Consider the following 19,751-nt stretch of genomic DNA (forward strand, 5'->3'; position numbering starts at 1 on the left):
AGAGGACGCACATCGGCCCAGAGCAGAATGCGGTCCCCATTCCCGCCGAACTTCAGCAACCGCGAGGAGACATGTCTGCCGCGGAGAGCGGAGCGCGGTGGGGGCGGAGCTCGACCCAAGGGGTGGAGCTAGAGCGTGGGGGCGGAGCGAGGATGAGGGGGCGGAGCGAGACGGTGGGCGGTGCGACAGCAAGGGGAGGAGTGCAGACGGCGGACGAGAGGCGGGGCTGGGATGAGGGGCGGGGCTAACACGGGGGCGTGCCCGGCCATCCGGCCCCGCCCCCGCCGCAGGCGCGCCCGCCCCGCCTTCCCTCTCCCCCCCGGCTGCAGAGGCGGTCGAGCGCTGAGAGGGAGGGGAGAGCGGGTCACGACGTTGCCGGGGCGGGGATAACCCCTCACGTGGAGCAGATGAAAGGGCCGCAGCGCGACGCCCGGGGGAGCCGAGCAGAGCCTGCGACCCACAAAGCCGCCGCCGCCGCCGCCGCGATGGGGCTGTGAGGCGTCCGCCCGCGCTCGGTCCTCCGCCGGCCCGCGACTATGCCCGGCCGCGCCCGCCCTCCGCGCCCTCCCGCCGCAGGACCATGAGGCCGCGCTCGGGCGGGCGCCCAGGGGCCCCGGGCCGCCGCCGCCGCCGCCTCCGCCGCCGCCCCCGCTGCCCCCGCGGCCGCCGCCTGCCGCCGCCGCCGCCGCTACCGCTGCTGCTCGGGCTGTTGCTGGCGGCCGCGGGGCCCGGCGCGGCGCGGGCCAAGGAGACGGCGTTCGTGGAGGTGGTGCTGTTCGAGTCGAGCCCGAGCGGCGACTACACCACCTACACCACCGGCCTTACGGGCCGCTTCTCGCGGGCCGGGGCCACGCTCAGCGCGGAGGGCGAGATTGTGCAGGTAGCTGCCCGCCGCCCGGGCCCCGCGCCGCCGCCGCCACAAGATGGCTCCGGGGGCTGCGCCCGCCGACCCCGCCGCGGGCTGGCGGGCGGGCGGGCGGGAGGGGCAGCGAGGAGGCCAGCGGCATCCCTCCCTGGCTGGCGGGCGGGACGCGGCCTCCAGGGCGCCGCTGCGGGGGGCGAGCGCACGTGGGGGCTCGGCCTCCTGTGGGTCCGGGGAGCGGGAGCGGGACCCCGGGTCCGGGCACCCACGTTGGGGCAGCCGCCTCGGGCCGTTGGGGCTTTCGGTTTGCCTCAGGTGTAAGTCCCGGGAACTACCTGTTGAATGCCAACTTCGGAAAGATAAGTGATGAAGGATGGGTTGGCTTGTTCCAGGTCGCAGGCTGTCCTTCCCACCCGTGCATGTTCTTTTGGGGAGTAGCCAGCCTTGTCTGAGGGGCTGCACAACATCAGGTTCTCCCCTGGAACCTGCCGCCAGCCTCACCTGGGCGCTGACCCTCCTGTGGGGCTCTGGACAAGCAGCGGCAGGAGGAGAGCAGCGGGAGCCCGCCGAGGAGTGGGGATCCCGGGTGCCCTGGAGTGGACGAAGCAGGCAGCCTTCGCTGCGTGCCTCAGATTACAGAGGGTGGGAGGGAGGCAGTCTGCCCGCTTCTCGGCCAAGGACTTCTGCAGAGGGCCTGCAAATCGGGAGACGGGGTCGCTCACTGACAGGGCCTCCACCTTGCTCCAGATGAAAGAGGTGTGCATTCCAAAGGCTAGGGAGAGCTAGCTTTAAGCTGACCCCGCTCTTTCAAGGAGGAACTCTGAGCCCAAGCCTCTGCAGATGGTGAACTGGGTAGATGCCTTCCTGCTTCGGGGCTATGATTTTATCAACTTGTTAGTAGACAGCCAGCGCACTTACTGCGGTTAATATGCGTGCCTGGGATGGGGGCGATTTGGAACGGTTGGCTTGTCTTTGAACCTTTTGGGGGAGAAGGGTTGGCTGCAGGGCTCTAAGCTTTGGGCCTTCTGCACTTCACTCTTGGATGACTTATGAATGAAGAGAGGGGGACCGAGTGGAATAACTGCAAGCAGCCTTTCCTTTCTCCTCTCCTGGTGCAGACTCAAAGGCCTGCATGGTTAGGACAGGGAGCCCTGCAGCTTGGCCCTTAGAGGTGTGTCCTTACATCCCTATCTTAAACTTCTGCAGGTTGAATAGAAGGGAAAACACATGTTGTTTGAGTTCTGTGACTACATATATGTTAAAGGATTTTGGACTTTTTTTGTTTTGATAATGTTATAATTACGGTCTTTATAAGATTTAGAGACCATGGTTTGCTGAAGATTCCTACACATTTCATTCGCAACCTTCAAGCACAGTTTGAATCTTAAAGCTTACTCGTTGTGACTCCTTGTTTCTCTTTGAGGCTTTCACTGTGGCCTGATGCCTATAGAAAATGTTTGATTTACAGCCTTCTAAGAGAAAAGATTTTTTAACGTGGCACTTCACTTTTTGAAGGAGACTTTTGAAGTTTGCGATTTTTATCTGCAGTGTTTTCTAACTTGTACTCTTTCTCCCTGGTAGTTTGTCTGGCGAGCTATCCGTTATGAGTAGTGCTATGCTTTGGAGATAATCTGGGGTTCGCCATTTAATACAAAATTAGCAGTTTAAACACACCATTTGTAACTTTTATCCTTGTGAGTGGAGAGATAATGTGTGAATTTGGCAGAAGGAATCTATTCTCTTTTAAAACTTTTTGAAGTGCTTATCTAACTCCTTTGTAGTCCATTAGCCTCGCCAAAAAAAAAGTCAACAATTGCTAAGTAAAGAAAAATGACTTAAATGGTATTTAATAAGTTTACCTGTTAAGCAGTCACTAATAGGTGTCCTTAATTCCCTTATAACTGCAGTAATGCTGGTGAGTTTATCTGAGCTGTCTGAATAGTCATTTCTTGGTGTTCTCACTCTATATCTTTGATAACTTTGTTGTGAGGCCTACTTGCCGAACCTCTCCGTGTGCACAGAAGGAGCTCAGCGTGGCTTCTAGGGCTGTGTGTGTACAGAGGCTGGCATGCTTTTATTATTTCTTCGAATACGCTTGAGTGAAGGAACTGGTGTGGCCTGTCAGCCCTGAAGAACGTTTTTGTAAGGAAAGCTGATGTTTTAGGACTGCTGAGAAGGAATGTCACATTTTGCGTGAGAAATGAGAATGTACAAGAAACAAATTGGTGTTCAGCTTCAGATTAATCAGGTTTTCTAAGTGCCCTTGTTGAACTTTTCAAGCCTCCTTCTATTTACTATCTTGAAAAAACTCTGCATAACTTGCTATTTAATATTTTATGGTCTTCAGAGCAGAGTTCATTTTCCTTTAACGAAACCTAAATAGTAGCGCCTATAGGATTGCTTTTGTTATTTCCCGTGGGATTCCGCAGCCCTGTTGTTCATGCTTTAGGGGAGAAAAGAACCGTTTTGGGAGACTCTCTCCTTTAAGAATTCTAAGATAGGAAATTGGTTTGTATCACTGATTTTTTTCCCTCCGTATTGTATGCAATGGAAGTATGTGTGTGTGTATGTTTATAGAGTAGATACCTTATCATAGTCTGGTTTGCCCAGATACTCCTAATTAGAGTACCTGTTCATTCATCTGCATGAGTTGGAGTAGGGGGAGGCTTAGGGGTGTGTGTGTGTGTGTGTGTGTGTGTGTGTGTGTGTGTGTGTGTGTGTGTGTGTGTGTGTGTGTGTGTGTGTGTGTCTGTGAGTGAGAGAGAGAGAGAGAGAGAGAGATTCGAACCTTGGGATTAGTCACAGGAGTCTTGGTTCTCTCCTTGTGCATTTTAGGCTTAAATAACTTTCCCAAGGTCATCAGTGTGCTCTGGAAAAAGATTTTTTTTTGACATCTTCCTCTGTGAAAGTTGTGAAAACAATGTGTTGCTATGAAATGCTATTCATTACTTTTATTATCTTATTTATTCATGCAGCATTAAAGCCCATTTGCTTTTAAGTGTCAAGCATACAGTGTGAATGATGGAGGAAGTAATTACACTTCTCCCATAGTTCTGAAGTGTGGAACTTTAAAGGGTTCTTAGACATATTGATACATATTTCATCTTTGAACCAATTTGTTGCTATTAATGAGATCCTTATCTGAAACTTTGAGACTTGGTTGTTCAACTCACATGGTTAGTGATGTTAAATAAAGGCCCAATTAAACACTGGCTAGGGTATGTGGATTGGTTAAGCAAACAAAGAAAACTTGCATAGAGGTGAAAGATTGTTTCAAAGTGGAAATGCATCTTTTCCCCTCTTGAAGTCAGATATTTGGAAATGCTTGAGAAATTCATCTGTAGAAGACATCTGATTGGTAGGTTTTGTGTAACTTTAAAATCGGCCTCTCTGGATCCTGGGTTAAGTGATGAATGGTCTTGAAAGCACAGCTTGCTGAGAACATTTAAGAACTAAGCCAGTGGGACTTCCCTGGTGGTGTAGTGGTTAAGAATCTGCCTGCTAATGCAGGGGACGCGGGTTCGATCCCTGGTTCGTGAAGATCCCACATGCTGCGGAGCAACTAAGCCCGTGCGCCACAACTACTGAGCCTGCACTCTAGAGCCCGCGAGCCACAACTACTGAGCCTGCGTGCTACAGCTACTGAAGCCCGTGCGCCTAGAGCCCGTGCTTCACAACAAGAGAAGCCACTGCAATGAGACTCCCGCGCACTGCAAGGAAGGGTAGTCCCTGCTCGCTGCAACTAGGGAAAGCCCGCACACAGCAATGAAGAGCCAACGCAGCCAAAAATAAATACATTTATTAAAAAAAAAAAAAAAGAACTAAGCCAGTGCCTTTAGCCATGAGGGGTAGGAGGAGAGCTGAGTGGTGGGTTAGAAAGGCTGAGTGAGGTCCTTAAATAGCCAGTGTTAACTAAGGGTATCAGAGACAATAATTTTAGGAAACTAATTCCTCTGCCTTGTTTCCCTGTCAGTTTGTTTCTGCAGTTTAGCATTTGATCAAACACTTTCTTTTCATCTCCATTTTAAGTTAACTTAACAGGCCTGCCTCTAAAAATTGACTTGGCCTAATAGAACAATTGCGTGCTGACAGCTGACCTGGATTTACACAAAAAGGGACTGCTGACTGTCTTGTCAGAAGGGCCTTCATAGGTTAAAACCAAGCATTTGATTTTGGGAAAAACATTAGGGCTGTGTTTTGTGACCTTGTGAATTCTTAGGGGCTCTTATTTTCTGTCTTGTTCTTTGAGATGCCCTGGGGGTTACTAATACAGCTCTGTATGGAGATGAAGATGGGAGTGGGAGGTAAGTGTGGGGTCTGGAGACTAGAGAGGGTGGTGATGGCTTCCATTTAGGAGCATTTATTTTGTACCGGGCACTGTGCCAAGCACGTCATGTGTTTGCTCATCTAATCATTACTTTAACATGGACTCAACAACTGTTGTTAACCCATTTCACAGATGAGGAAACTGAGGCTGAGAAAGGCGATTTGACTTATTCGACCTCACACATCTAGCGCATGATAAAACCTGGGTTGAAACCCAGGTCTTTCTGGCCCCTTTCTTCCTATTATCGCCAAATAAATAGGACTTGGCCGGCTAGGTCTTGACATTAATTCACGTCTAATTTTTAAAATTATTTTATTTATTTAATTTTATTTTTTTTGGCCGCATTGGGTCTTAGTTGCAGCATGCGGTATCTTCGTTGAGGCATGCGGGATCTTTCACTGCGTTGCGGGCTCTTCGTTGTGGTGTGTGGGCTTATCTTTAGCTGTGGCGTGGGTTTCTCTCTAGTTGTGGCACAGGGGCTCCAGGATGCACGGGCTCAGTAGTTGTGGCGTGCAGGCTTAGTTGCCCCATGGCATGTGGGATCTTAGTTCCCTGACTAGGGATTGAACCCGTGTCCCCTGCATTGGAAGGTGGATTCTTTACCACTGGACCACCAGGGAAGTCCCAAGTCTAATTTTTAACAGTCTAGCATAGGGGTTCTTAACCCGAGGGACACAGACTTCCAGAGAGCGCCTGTGAACCCCTGAAATTATACACACAATCCCGTGTATGTGCACTTTCATTTTCCTGAGAAGATACATAATTTTTCCCCTTGGTGGGTTCTGTGATGCCCCTCCTCTCCAAGAGGAAAAAGAAGCACTCACCTAGTACCTGTCATCAAGTAGTGCATCACTGAGGATTTGAGTGGCGTGAGTTGTAGAGAGGTCTGCAGGTTTATGTGTTTCCATCGAGCATGTTCATTTGATAGATTTCTACCAAAGCCCTATTCTGTACCAGATACTGTATTGCTGTTGTCTTCTGGAGTTCACAGTCCCTTATAGAGCCAGACGTGTGTGGATAAATGATAATTCTTCCCAACTGGGTTTCCCTGCACAATAGAGCCCTTGGTCCTGAAGGCATCCATTGTCTCTAATGGATTAACTTCTCTCCTGTGCGTCTATCTGATAGTAGTTAAATGCATCATCCTTGGGAGAAGTGAGAAGATGGTCACTCCCAGAATTTTGTGCATTTTAATATCGAATCATTATGTTGTGTACCTGGAACTAACATAATGTTGTAGGTCAATTATACTTAAGTTAAAAAAAATAAAGAATTTTCTGCATTTAGCTGGTGAAGGGCAAGAAGGTGAGGCTCAATGCAGGGTGTGCGAAGTGCGGATGTTTGTGCCTTTGCAGTAATTCACTGGAAAATGAAACGGAGTGTCCGTCGATGTTGAAATGCCTTAAGAGCAACTCCTTACATCTTCCTTGTGGACCTGGGCACAGGCCTATTTGCTTTTGTTCATCCCTGGGTCCCTGGTACCTGCTGCTTATCAGACACTCACTATTAGTGAATGAATGATGGATTCAGAGTGGACACCAGGCAGACAGTGGGTCTTAATGGGCTTGGATTAATCGATGAGAACAATGTCATTTGCTTTGGCTATACATGCTGGGATTAGCTTTCCTTCTTGGTTGTTATTTACAGAAGCTTGCTTGATTAGATGCAAAGAATGGTTCTGGTGGACCCACTGATATTATAATACCAGGTTGTATGAAAGTGACCTGTGTGCGTGCACATGTTCAGGGGCAGGGTACCTGACATAAAGGTCTGAAGACGTGCTTTTCGTGGTAAAACACTGATAATTGAGAAAGCCCTAATGTGGACAGCTGTTATGGATGGACAGACACATGGAGAATAGTTCACAGCCAAACCCTAGTGTCCCTGGGAATAACTATAAAGGTTTGGTATTCAGAATCATCATTAACCTGAATATATGTCATGTGAAAACTTTGCTTCTTGATGGCGTTTCCCACGTCTGGACGATGCGGATTTGCAGTTCATGACAAAAATGACTTTTAAATCCATCTTAATAATCCGAAGAACCAGACTCAGCCCTTTAATGTGTTCGATAAGGAGACGAAGTTCCAAAGAAGCGAAGGGCCAGGGCCACATGGTGAGGTATAGATGACCCTGGAGAGCTGTCTGGGTCTCCTGACTTCCAGGCTTGGGCCTTTATGTCATCCTCGGCTGCACCTCGTCTGAGTGTGCCAGGGAGAGCCAACAGAGAAGCGTGCTTTATGATCAGGTGTATACTTGGGGAAAGCCAGACCTTCTAAATCTGCACATTGGGTTTAAGTGGTTGCTTTTCTCCTTTAATTTAGATTTTGAGTTGCTCAGTTTTCCTCTGTCAGAGCTTTTAAAAATAGGTAGTAATGATCATATGCTTCTGCATGCCAGGCCTTGGGCCAGTGCTGTGCTTACACTTAACGGACGAGGTAAATGGGATGCCCCAGGTTTTCAGATGAAGAAACTAAGCTCAGAGAGGTGAAGTCACTGAGCAGGTTGGTAGCAGGGATCAGATTCAAACCCAGGTCTGTGTGATTCTAAGCCATTTCTGTTTTTACAAGACTGCTTCACTTGGCACTTTCTTCTGCTTGGGGTGAGATTATGGCAGCTGATGGTGGAATTTAGAGTCAGTAATCCAGACTGATGGACCAAGAAATGAGTCTGTAACTTCAACTGAGAAAACCCTCCACTCTTAGAGATCTCTTCCCTGCCTGCCTCCCGCCCTTCCTTCCTTCCTTCCTTCCTTCCTTCCTTCCTTTCTTCCCTCCTTCCCCTTTTCTCTCTTTCTTCTTTTTTTAATCACACAGTCTCATTCTACCTTGTTTTTTCCACAAAGAGCCATTCTGCCAAGGTTGGGAAGAGCGACCAGTGACTTGAGTACACAACCGTCGCTCCGTGGCACATCCGTTGTTGTTTGGCTTTGGGAAAGTTGGAATGGCCATGGCGCTCTGGCATTTAAAGGGATTTCTGACGTGAGACACACCTCCTTCCTGTGGCCAGCTTTTTAGAGCCATTTCGGAGCCTGCATGGCTTTTTCCAAAGAGGCCCCATCCTGTGTCCATCACCTTTCTTACTTTACACAGTCTGCATGTTCCCTGTGATTTGAAATTTGATTTAAAAGATTGTAAGAACCTAAAGCTGTGGCTTCTCCCCGCTCATGCCATCCTTCTGGCTGTTAAACCTTCCCATAGGTCTGCATTTCCGTAATGGACAGGCATTCACTGCTGCCTTCTGTCCCCAGACCCTGTGCGGGGTGAGGCAGCAGGTGGGGACGAGTGAGACACTGGCCCTGCCTGCATGCAGCTGAGTGGAGGGGGCGGACAGCGTGCCAACCACAGGTCCTCTGGTGGAACACGCCTATGGGATACTGAGGGTACGTCTGGCCCTGGTGCTATGTGTAGGCCTGGGCAACCCATTCTGAAGAAAAACGTCTGTAATGACACAGTACATGGATTTGCGCCTTCTGGCCCTTTCTGACTCATTTTTTTACCTACCTTTGAGGTTAAAGCTGATAACCCCTTCGTGGAGACGTGCCTTTATACCTGTCAAACAGGATGGGGAGGCTGTAAAGAGTAGAGGTTCTTTGTTCCATTTGCAGCTTGAATGAGATGTTTTAAAATCTGACTTTTAGCGGCTCTGTTGACTCATGATAGTGTGAAGAGAATGAGGTCAGCTGGCCTATTGTGGTTCAAGGGAGAGCGTTTTATTTTTATTACCCTTAAGATGTGTTGTAAGACTTGATATTAACCCCCTTCTTTCCCCAGCAGCCAGTCTGTTATGGTTGTTTAGAAACTCAGTGTGTAGAGCTCATTTGGTGAAAACAGACTTTGATGATTCTAGAAGTTTCACGGGGAATTTATGTTGGAATGGGGACTTCTGGTCTCCTGGTGCAGAAGCTGCTGCATTTTAAAAATAGGAGAGTAGGGGTGGTGCTCGATTAGGTGTGTGTATGGGAAGCCATTCAGTGCTGTAAGAATTTAATTAAAACTTGATTTTCTACTTAAACTGAATACCCTAACTTGTCAGCAGACATTTATTGAGTTCTTACCATGAATACAGCCTAGAGAAGAAACATATACACCCACAATACAGTTTGTGATTTACAGATGTCATTTTCATGATTTCTCCCATACATATTTGGGCAGTTGAATTAGCTGCACTTAACAGAGGAAACCAGGGCTGAGAGTGTAAGTAAGCTTCTCAAGGCCACAGAGCTGGGAGTGAACTTGGGTCACTTGAAGACAAAGCTCACTGACCCTCTTGCTTAAGGACCTGGGTGTATTTTGATACAATTTGGGCAAAAATGTTAGAATAGATTCATTTTACATTACTTCTTGTCAGGGCCAAAATTTTCCTTTAAAAAAAAAATCATCTAACTTATTTTTTAATTATAAAAATAATGCATATTTATTGTAGAATACTTGGAAAATACAGAAAAGTATGAAAAAGAAAATCAATCCCGCTGCCTACACATACTCTGTTAACCTTTTGTGTTTTGGTATAGATTTCCTTTCTTTTTTTCCTATGAGCTTGGAGGGATTTTTAAGAAAATTGGAAAAAACATTACATAGTGTTTATAACCCTTCATGTACCTTAAGTATTTTCCTCTTACTAATAAATACTCTGAAACATTTTTAGTGTCTTGTTTTTCTTTATTGTAAGTAATGCTGTGAGGAACATCTTTTCTCTGTCTCTTGATTGTCTTCAAAGAATCAAGTTCTAGAATTGGGACCACTGGGTCGAGAGGTATAAACATTTTTCATGCTCTTGTTATGTATTGTCAGTTTGCTCTGCAGAAGAGTGGATCTAGTTTACACTCCCCAACCAGGTCCACACACACCCACTCACAATGGGTAGTATCTGTTTCTTAAAAAAAAAACAAACCCACATCAGAAAACAATTTCATAAAAGTGAAAGGCTATATATTCCTATCACTTAGTAAATGGTAAAGTACTGGCTTTTTCCCTCTGCCATGAGGATCCGAGTTATGACCAATGTCCGCATCGAAGGGAAGGTACCTGGCGTGGTACCTGGGTCCCTCCCTTGTAGGCGTATCTGAGCACAATCCAGGAGCTGCTACCCTAGTGTTCTGGGCAGGGACACATCGGCTGGCCAGGCAGATGGCCATGCTCCGAGGCCTAGAGGCGACCTCACGGGAGGGACCACTGTGCTGTCAGCATACCCCGTGGCAACTGATTGTGGCCCAGGTGGGTGCTGCTGCACTTGATGTTTTCTGCCCTGTCTCTTTCCCCGTCCTCTCATTCAGAGTGATGCCGTCAGTTTGTGGTGGGCAGAGATGCATTAGAGCCAAGCACCAGACCGTCAGGGTGCCTCCAAACAGCAGGCCCATGGGCTGAAAATGAAGTCTTGCTATTTTGTTTGATCCCTGTTAAAAAAATCTAGAAATTTTACATAATAATCTGGAGCTTTGGCTCTTCCTGAAAAATGAAAAGATCTGGCAACGTTGGACCCACATTCCCACGTGGCGACAGCCTGCCCCAGTGGAATAACAGCTGCCCTCTTCAGATGGGACACAGGCCCCAGTTTATAAGCCTCTGTTGCGTTGCTGCGGCTTGCTGTGCGCACTGTAGCGATCCGGTGTCTACCAGTGCCTGGGCCCTGTGGGTATTGACGTTTGCCATCCGTTCTATCGCTGGAAGTTCTGGAGCTGAAAGCTTTTAAGTTGCACTTGGCAGGTCTCTGTTCGCTCCTTTCTCAGCCATTTGCGTTTCGGATGGCCATTAGTGGCTTTATGACACTTCACCAGACCATGTGAGCCTCAAGTTCTGCTACCGGGGAGGGCTGCACTGGCCCTAGGGTGACCAGAGTGTTCTCTTCACTTTGACATAGGTGCTTTCATCTTCTAGAGCCATTTGGCCTGTGCCTTCATTATGATCTTTGTCCCTTCTCTCTTTTTGCTCCTTGGTTTCTTTTGACTGCAAGAGTCCTTGATTGAGCTGGAGGGCACCCTGGAATGCTGTGGCTTTGCTCTCCTTTTACAGTGAGGGCGCTGTGGGCAGGCTCCTCAAGCCTTTGGTCACGAGAGGAGCTGGGGTTAGAACTTGGGTCTTGGTGTTCCCAGGTGCTGGTCTTTCTAGAGCGGCATCCCACTCTGATGCTCAGGTTCCAGCAAATCTTCCACATGCTTTAGGGGCCCCCATGAACTTTCACCTGTGTTATCTTGTTTCATCCTCCCAGCTAGGAGTACCTTCCCTGGATTCTACCCAGAAGGCCGTCTGCTGTTCAGGTTGTCCTGGTTGCCAAGGCTTGTCCCACACTTGACGTAGAATGCTTTTCTTTGTACCTATTGTATGCTTTTACTTAAATGCATTTGACATTGTGTGTTCAGCACCTTTATACGATTTTTGGAACCATCAATGGGTACTCGGTGACTTGGCATCTTTTCAGAAAGTGCCTCAGTCTTGGAGTAGGTGGGAAGCAGGCAGCTAATGGCATGTAAAGAATGTTGCAAGCTTGACTTGCAAAGCCATTTCAAAATTTAAATCAAGGTAGCTTGTGGCCAAGTCAGAGGAAATGAACTTGCTCTTTCCTTGATGACCTTACCGCTTCATGCCAGGTGCTGCCTAAGCATCTCCCTGCCTCACAGTCTCACTCCTCCCAGCAGTTCTTCCCCTCCCCACCGGATTCATCTTTCCAAAGTAACCTCTGATCTTGTCATTCCCTTGATCAAAATCTTTCAGTGCCATCCTGTTGTTTACTAGCAAGCTGAGCACAGAGATGGCCTGGGATGCGGGCCTGGATCCTGTGTGTTCCCGCCCTTATTTCCTGAATGGGTCCTGGGCTTTCTTCCCTCTGTGCCCTTCGTTTTGGATTGCCCTTCTGCGGGAATATGTTTCTACGCCTCCATGTTCCTGACCCCCACCTTTGCCCCCTACCCTCCTATCCTCTCTCCCAACGCTTTCACCTGTGGTCAAACTTCCAGCTCTTCCCATCAAGTGTTTCCAAGTTCTACTGGTGGGTTCCTTCGACTGAAGCACTCCATTTTTCACTTCTCAGCTGGTCTTCAATACCTTATTCTTTGTTTTCTTTTCCCCACAAAATCACAGCTCCCAGCAGAGCGGGCTTGTGTCTTACTCATCCCCCTGTTGCCCTGCAGTAAAACTCTTAAATATTTACTGAGCTGAAATTCTTCTAGATCATGATACTTTGGGATAGGATAGTGATGGAGATGTTAGTGTAGCCAGAAGAAGACTTGGCTTTTTGAGGGAGAGCTTTCTGTGATTGTAGAAACAATTCACAAGACATGGGTGTGTCCTAGGGATATTCCAAGTAGTTGGGAATGGAGCAGACTCTGAAAATAATTTCACCTTGCCTCTGTTCTCCAGGCCTGGAAAAAGGATGTGGGATCAGGACGTAGCACCATCTGACTCCTCCTCCCAGGCTGGCGTGTGGCTGCCTGGGTGCAGTGTTCAGAGCATGCTGGAGAAGAGACATCTCAGCCTGACTGTAGACTTTTAGGGGATATGTTTTATTTAAATATGAACAATATTTTGGTGTCACTTAAAAAACTGGCATTTTGGGGAATAGGAACAGTTACGTGTAGTTCCAGAATGACCCATCCTTACTTAAATTTATACCATATTGTTTCCTTGATCCCCCTCCCTCCAGCCTTGGAAGTTCTGGCTGAGCCTGTGTTTAGGTGCTGGATGGGAAGCAGTTTTAAAGGACTACAGTAGTATTTCTAAAGAGACCAGCACACTACGAGTGGAAGAAATTTAGATTTCAGTTTAATGAATGTGATTTTCTACTCTTTAAGGGCCCCACTATAAGCATTTGGGAATTATTAAGTTATTGCTTCATTATGTACATATTGAAATTTTTTTGGGTTATTGTTGCTGTTTGTTGTGGAACAGTGGTTATTATATGGGTGCTGGGGCCTCCAGGAATATTCCAGAGTCTATCCATGACGTGTTATAGTTCACTTGTACTAGAGGGTTGTCATGCCTTTTCACGGCATGTCCACTCCGGAAATGTTCCAGTGCCCATCAGTAAATATCACCCTCACTCAGGGAGTTAAATGAACAGCTAATGTGTAGTTTTGAAACTTTGGAGTTATTAGGTGTAAATCTCTAGGACACATATAAACTTGCTTGGCATTAAATGTGCCGTATGAGTGATTCAAGTTCGAGAGGCAATTTTTGCATTTCCTGACTCTTGTGTTTAAATTTGCAGTCTCAACATTGCATCACCATAGGATTTCACATTTAATGAATATTTATGTTGAGCCGAGTTCTATACAAATGCGATGGTTTCTGACTTGATTATAGCTTGCTGTGTGCTGTGGCCAGGAGTGCCCTACAGACAACAGAGCTGGCACACGTCTTAGCAAGCCAGGCCCTGGCGGATGTGGTTAGGGACCACAGTGACTGGTGCTCTGGTTGCCATGCCAACCTTGTTTTTGGAAGGGGGAGACTCTGAAACAGCAATGGGATGGGGGTAGAATAGTTTTGAATATTCCAAGTGAAATTATTCCCTATATATATATTCCCTATATTCCCTATATAGGGAATATATATTCCCTATATTATTCCCTACATCTTCTTGTGTTCCTACAAGAAGATGTAGAAAACTCTAGAATTCTTACAACATGCTCAGATGACATTAATTTTCTTAATAATTAATTTTTAAAATTTACTTAGGCAAGGCTGTTTTAATTGTCCTCTTGCAAACTTGTCTAAGTTCACGTATAAATGTCTTCCCTACTTGCTGCAGGGTAAATAAGGAATCTTCTGTGTCTTACTATTTACAAACCCTTCCTCCCACCTCCTGCCAACATCCCTTGCCCTCTGGTAACTCTGATCCAGTAATGGCTGATTGGGGGAGGGGAAGGGAAAGAGCAGTAGGCGGGATGGTTGGGGGACTCCCCCTCCCCAGCTCCTTATCCTCATTCCTCCCTACTTCCCATTTCAGGAAGGCTTATCCTCTCCCCTCCCTGATTGTGTATATTCAGCAAAGACCATGGTGACAGGTGCCATCACCCATAAGTGGGATCTTAGGATGCCCCAAGCTCTCAAGGTTTGGCATTCAAGAGCTGGGAGAGGAAGAGGAGTGATGTGTCTTGGCATCCAGCACTGGAATTCTGTCAGCCCCTTTGCATATGGTATCCCGCATAATTCTGTGGTGCTTGGTGGTGTGCAGTGAAAGGTCCAGAAGGGAATTGATCAGGCCTGGTAAGCCAGATGGGAGCCCCGGATGGCAGGATGGGATGGGACGCTTGGGCACCATCCTCTGTCCTAGAGCCCCTCTACAGAAGGAGACCCAAGCCACTGGAGGCTGGGCTTGTGCAGCTTCAGTAGCTCAGGCAGTCCCATGACGTAGAGGGCCTGTCCTCAAGGCTCATCCCACAGAAAAGAAAGCACCCCACCCCTTTGTAAATTTATTTATTTATTTATTTATTTTTGGCTGCATTGGATCCTGGTTGCTGCGCGCGGGGGCTACTCTTCATTGTGCATGGCTTCTCACTGCGGTGACTTCTCTCGTGGAGCACGGGCTCTAGGCACGCAGGCTTCAGTAGTTGTGTCACGCAGGTTCAGTAGTTGTGGCCCGTGGGCTCTAGAGCGCAGGCTCAGTAGTTGTGGTGTACGGGCTTTGTTGCTCCGTGGCATGTGGGATCCTCCCAGACGAGGGCTCAAACCTGCGTCCCCTGCATTGGCAGGCAGATTCTTAACCACTGCGCCACCAGAGAAGTCCCTGCCTTTGAATGAAAACTTACTATTTCAGAAGTGGATGCTGACGACACATCTAATCGTTGCTTGCTGACTTGGAGTCGCCTGTGTGACTCCCCAGTAGATTGTCTCATCTTCAGCACAGGGCTGGTGTCTCAACCTTTTAACATTTCCCCACTCCAACACAAAGGGTCCCTCTGCGTGAATTAGGAAAAGCTGTCCCTTCCTTAAGATACCTGGCTTCTGTTTGCCATAATGTGGATCTAGGATGACTCCAGAAGTGGACAGCGCCTCCTAGAGTTGTGCAGGCTTGAGGCACCTGTCTGCAAGTTGTTCCCTCCTCTCCAGCGCTTCTCTCTCAGAAGTTGTGATTTGCCGCTTCTAATTTCTGTAGTCTATTCCTAGAACACCAGGGAACCACGTTTGCCAGAATTGAGTGTAACGTTAAAAAACAAGATACCAAGGTGAGTAAGGAGTTTAGTACACAGATTCTTGACATCTCCTTTGGCTGCTTTTTTGCTTTGTGCTGTCTGGAGCGGGGTCCTCAGGCCTTGGGTGCATTACAATTAAATGGATAGGCCTTTTGTGGAGCAGAAATGGCATCACCATTTTATGGGAGAAGATACACATGTCTTCCTAGTAACCAACTTAAAAATTAACTTTCTGTCTATAACCTGATTTGGGTGTAAGTTCTCTTTAGTTCAGTGTTACAACCTTGAACCAACTGTATTTGGGAGGAGTTGGGACAGCACTTCCGTGTCATGGGACATTGGTGTGGCTATTAGAAGCAGGAGTCTGCACCTTTGCTATGCAGACACCCAAGGTTTGTCGGGTTCCTTAAACTGTGTTGTAAATTTTGCAGAACAAAGTGGTTCTGGATTTCCTTTGCTGATGGGAGAGGCAGCAGAGCACCAAGTCTGGAGCCAGACTGCCTTGGCTTGGACCTGACTCTGCCAGTTACCTGCTGTGGAAAGGTGACTTTGCCTTTCTGGGTCTCAGTTTCTTCATCTGTACAATGGAGTTGAGTTACTCACACCACGCTCTTTGTGTCTAGTGATGATAATGATGATGATGAAGAAAATAACATACAGAGTTACATAATGTTCCTCACATATACTAACACTTATGTTGTAGTTCCCAAATGGCTGGAAATTTTTATTCTAAAGTCGTAGTTTATCAAGGTTAAAGAATCCAAAGATGCTAGTCATTGACAAGAGAAATGATCATATTGTAGGTATCATTTCCAACATGCTCAGTGCTGACCACTTGCACCTGTGTCCTTTCTCCCCTGGAAGCGCTCTGCGAGGGGCCGGGGTGTTCACACCTTGCTGATCCCTGGTTCCCTCTTTCAGCTCTGTGTCCTGGGCAGGGGTGGGGTGGGGGGGTGTTTGCTGCGTCTCCATCTGCTCACCCCTGCACGCTACAGCTAGATCACCGTCCAGGCTCTGAGCTCTGTCACTTGGGCCTGTGCGCACACACACACAGACACACACACACAGAAGTGTGTGAACTGCAAGTCCGGTGCACAGGAGGCTGGGTTTCTAGGCCAGCCTGTCTGTTGTTCCTGAGGACGCTTGGCCTGCATATGGGCATGACTGCTCGGAAGGGAAGTGGCGTTGTGGCTTGCTTCTTTGGATCCAGCCAGGTCATGTGGAATGTTGTGATGTGCTAAGGCTGTGCTCTGGGGTCCTAATTATGTGAGACCTGTGGCAGGCACAGGTGACTTCAATGCTTGATTTGATCCACTGTGCAATTATGCCAATGCAAATACTGTATTAATCTTAACCCTCCAAGTTAGGCACATGGACTTTTTCTAAAAATGGGAATGATAGGAGTGCATTGTGGGTTTTTTGTTTTTTTTTTTAATAACTCCCCCCACCGACTCTGCCAAGACTGTGCAGTGCATTCCTCTCCTTGAATGGAGACGGTAGTTTCCATCTCTGTCTACCCCTTTCTCGCACATTCCTGAGACTGGGTGACGGAAAGATGCCCCTTCCCCTTCTGTGCAGGTGTGTTTTCTCCTTGCTTTCTCCAAGAGGTACCGCTTCTTTCTACTTCAAGGCCAAAGAATCTTGCTCCTCGAAGGATCTGGCATCCTGATGGAACTTTCTTAAATGGGGACTCTTCTGGTTTCCTTAGGATCCTGATCCTGAATGTGTGTAGGGAAACTGCTCGGTGACTTCCTGCAGTGACCTTGAGTGTGCCTGGTGGGGCTCAGCTGTAATTTCTCGTGAGGCACTCGAGCGAGGTCAGGGCTTCCACTCGACACCCTTGCAGTGTCTTAGGTGAAGGGCCCACTCACAGGGTAAGTAGAATGTATCTGGTATCAGGAAGTGAGGTCATTCTTACCCAGTCCAAACTGGAAAGAAGAAAAGCCTCTAAATAAGCAAGCAACCTAACCTCACCTTGAAAACGATTCTGGGCCAGCCTCCTCCCTTCTCTTCACTCGCCCTCTGAGCGGACCTGGTGGGATTTACCAGCTTTGAAGTCCTAAGGTGCTATTTTAATACTTTTCTTTTACACTGCAGGTTTCGAGACCGATTTAACTAGATTCTGGAGGGAGCTCACTTTACAGCATTCTTAAGAGCTCGGACAGTCTTGAAAGAGTTAAACTCTAATTAGCTCATTCCTAAGGTATTTAATGCCCTTATTAAAACTCAACTGCTCGTTCGCTTTTTTCTTTAGTGAATCAGATTTCTCGAGGAGCTGAGCCCTCACTCCTCAGATCACAGGCTCACATGTTGAAGCTGGCAGTGCTAGAGGCTAGTTCCTATCTGTGTGACAGCATTTTTAATTTAACAGGACCGCCTTTGATGTTCCCAAATATTTATAGGCAGCTTTAGATCATTTCAGCGTGTGCTTTCTTTTTCTTTTCTTTTCTTCTCTCTCTCTCTCTCTCTTTTTTTTTCAAACTGGAGCAAAAGTTCTTCCTCATGCAACAGCCTTCCTTTTATCCTGTTAGTTTATTTTTGTTTCCTTTGCAGCTTTGGCGAAGGCTCTTTGGCTGCATTCACACACACAGGATTGACTCTTCCTTTTGCTTCTTTGGTAAAGGCTACCTCTGTGTATCATCTGCCTGCTTGAATTTGCTTAAAGCACTTCTCTTTGTCCCTTGACTTTCTAGAGACTGAGGTTTTTTCTGATTTGGATCAGGAATCTGCTCTCTGGCTGACCTGAAACCTTTTAGGTCCATGCAGAGACCTGGGCAATGTATGTGAAGGTGTCTCTTTATGGATGACCAGGCTGCGCTGTCCTACTCTGCCTGTGCGTCTTGACCGGGCCTCAGCAAGTTATGATTTATGATGTAACTTTGGCAGAGACTGTTGTAGCTGGGGCAGGAAATACAGATAGACAGAACTCTGTTCTGATCATTGCAGGCTTGCTCCATTTGGCTTTGCTGGACTTCCTGGCCGAAAGTAATAGAGAATGGTCGACTTCTGACTCAGGAATGGGAAAAACAGAGCTGTGATGTAGATTTGTTAAACCATTAAGGAAAAGGAAAAGGAAACTTTGTACCAATCAAATCAAATGACAGGACAGAGGACAGTGGTTTCTCCAGCTTGGACTCTGGGTAAACACTCTGCTTGTGAAACAATCTAAGCTTTTTTTCTTCCTTCTCAGCTGCTGTCACTTCCCCGGGCCTGGAACCTTTCTGTGGCTGCCTTCATCGCTGCTGGCTGCCTCCTCCTACATGGAAGGCTTTTGGGGCTGAAGGTCACATAGGTGGTTGGTGAAATATTTGAATGAATGAATACTGTGTCAGACACTGTCCTTGGAGCTTTACATTGTTGGTCCCACTAGATCCTCAGGACCATTCTGAGCGATAAGAGGTTCCATCCCTGTGTTTCTAGATGAGGACACCAAGGTGCAGAGAGGTTTAACACAACTAGTGAATGGAGAAGCTGGCCTGGAACACAGGACTGTGTTTCCAGCCTCACCATAAGGTAGTCTGAGGTGGGTAAATCTGATGGCGGTCTGCTGATCTCTTATGGCTAAAAACCTTTTACATCTAACATCAGTTGTGAGTTGCATTCTGAGAGTTCAGAGTTGACCAGACTTTTGCCACGTAAGGGGTACAGTAGTGGAGAGCAGCGTCCTGGAGTCAGGCCAGCATTTGCATCCCGGCTCTGCCACTGCCAGCTCTGTGACCTTGGCCAGGTCACCCAACCTCCCTGAACTACTGTTTCCTCATCTCTAACATGGGACAGTATAGCTTGTACCTCCAAAGGATTGTGAGGATTAAATGAGATAATATATGTAAGGCATCCAGTAAGTGCTTAATACGTGTAGTACCTGTGGCTTTGCTGCTATAGAATTATCACCCTCAAGGAATTCACAGTCCTGCCGGAAGGACAGTCAGGTAAAGCAGGTGAACGTGGTAGCTGCCGCAGAGATGTGCTAGTGCTTAGCACGGGCCCAGGACAGAGCCACCGGCTTGGTTTTCTGTCTTCTTTCATTCAGCAGATGCGGATTGAGTGCTTGCCCTGTGTGAGGCAGAGCTTTGAGTCGCACTCCCCTCCCCCTCCTGAAATTTCCCTTTCCCTTGGGGGAATTTGGGTTAAAATGTTAATTGCCACCTGGAGAAAAATTTCCAGAAGTCAATTTCACATGAAATCCTAAGGTGCCAAATGGGCATTTGACAGTTTATCTCTTATGGCTTTGTGTTATCCTTCAACTGTTATTTTAACCTTATCTAATTTTCCCGGTCTCTCATACATGAAAACGGTACTGTCCTTGAGAATGTACAAGCGACTTGCCGAGGGAGCAGGTGGTGATCCTTTTGTTCCTCACAGTGCCCAGATGGTGTCCGTGCCTTCTCATGGTCTGGTTCCGTGGGGATTTTGTTGATAAGATTTTGCTTTGATTT

General features: G+C 47.5%; 1 protein-coding gene across 1 annotated transcript in view; it reads left to right on the forward strand.

The window, feature by feature from the left end:
- Positions 1–435: 435 nt before the first annotated feature.
- ZNRF3 (zinc and ring finger 3) overlaps positions 436–19,751 on the forward strand; it is a 148,672-nt gene continuing 129,356 nt past the window's right edge. Inside the window, exon 1 of the mRNA XM_060028285.1 lies at positions 436–880. Within this exon, the coding sequence (XP_059884268.1) occupies positions 581–880 (300 nt within the window). The 5' untranslated portion in view covers positions 436–580. The remainder of the gene's footprint in view (positions 881–19,751) is intronic.

Source organism: Delphinus delphis, chromosome 13, assembly GCF_949987515.2.
Source record: "Delphinus delphis chromosome 13, mDelDel1.2, whole genome shotgun sequence".
Lineage (NCBI taxonomy): Eukaryota > Metazoa > Chordata > Mammalia > Artiodactyla > Delphinidae > Delphinus > Delphinus delphis.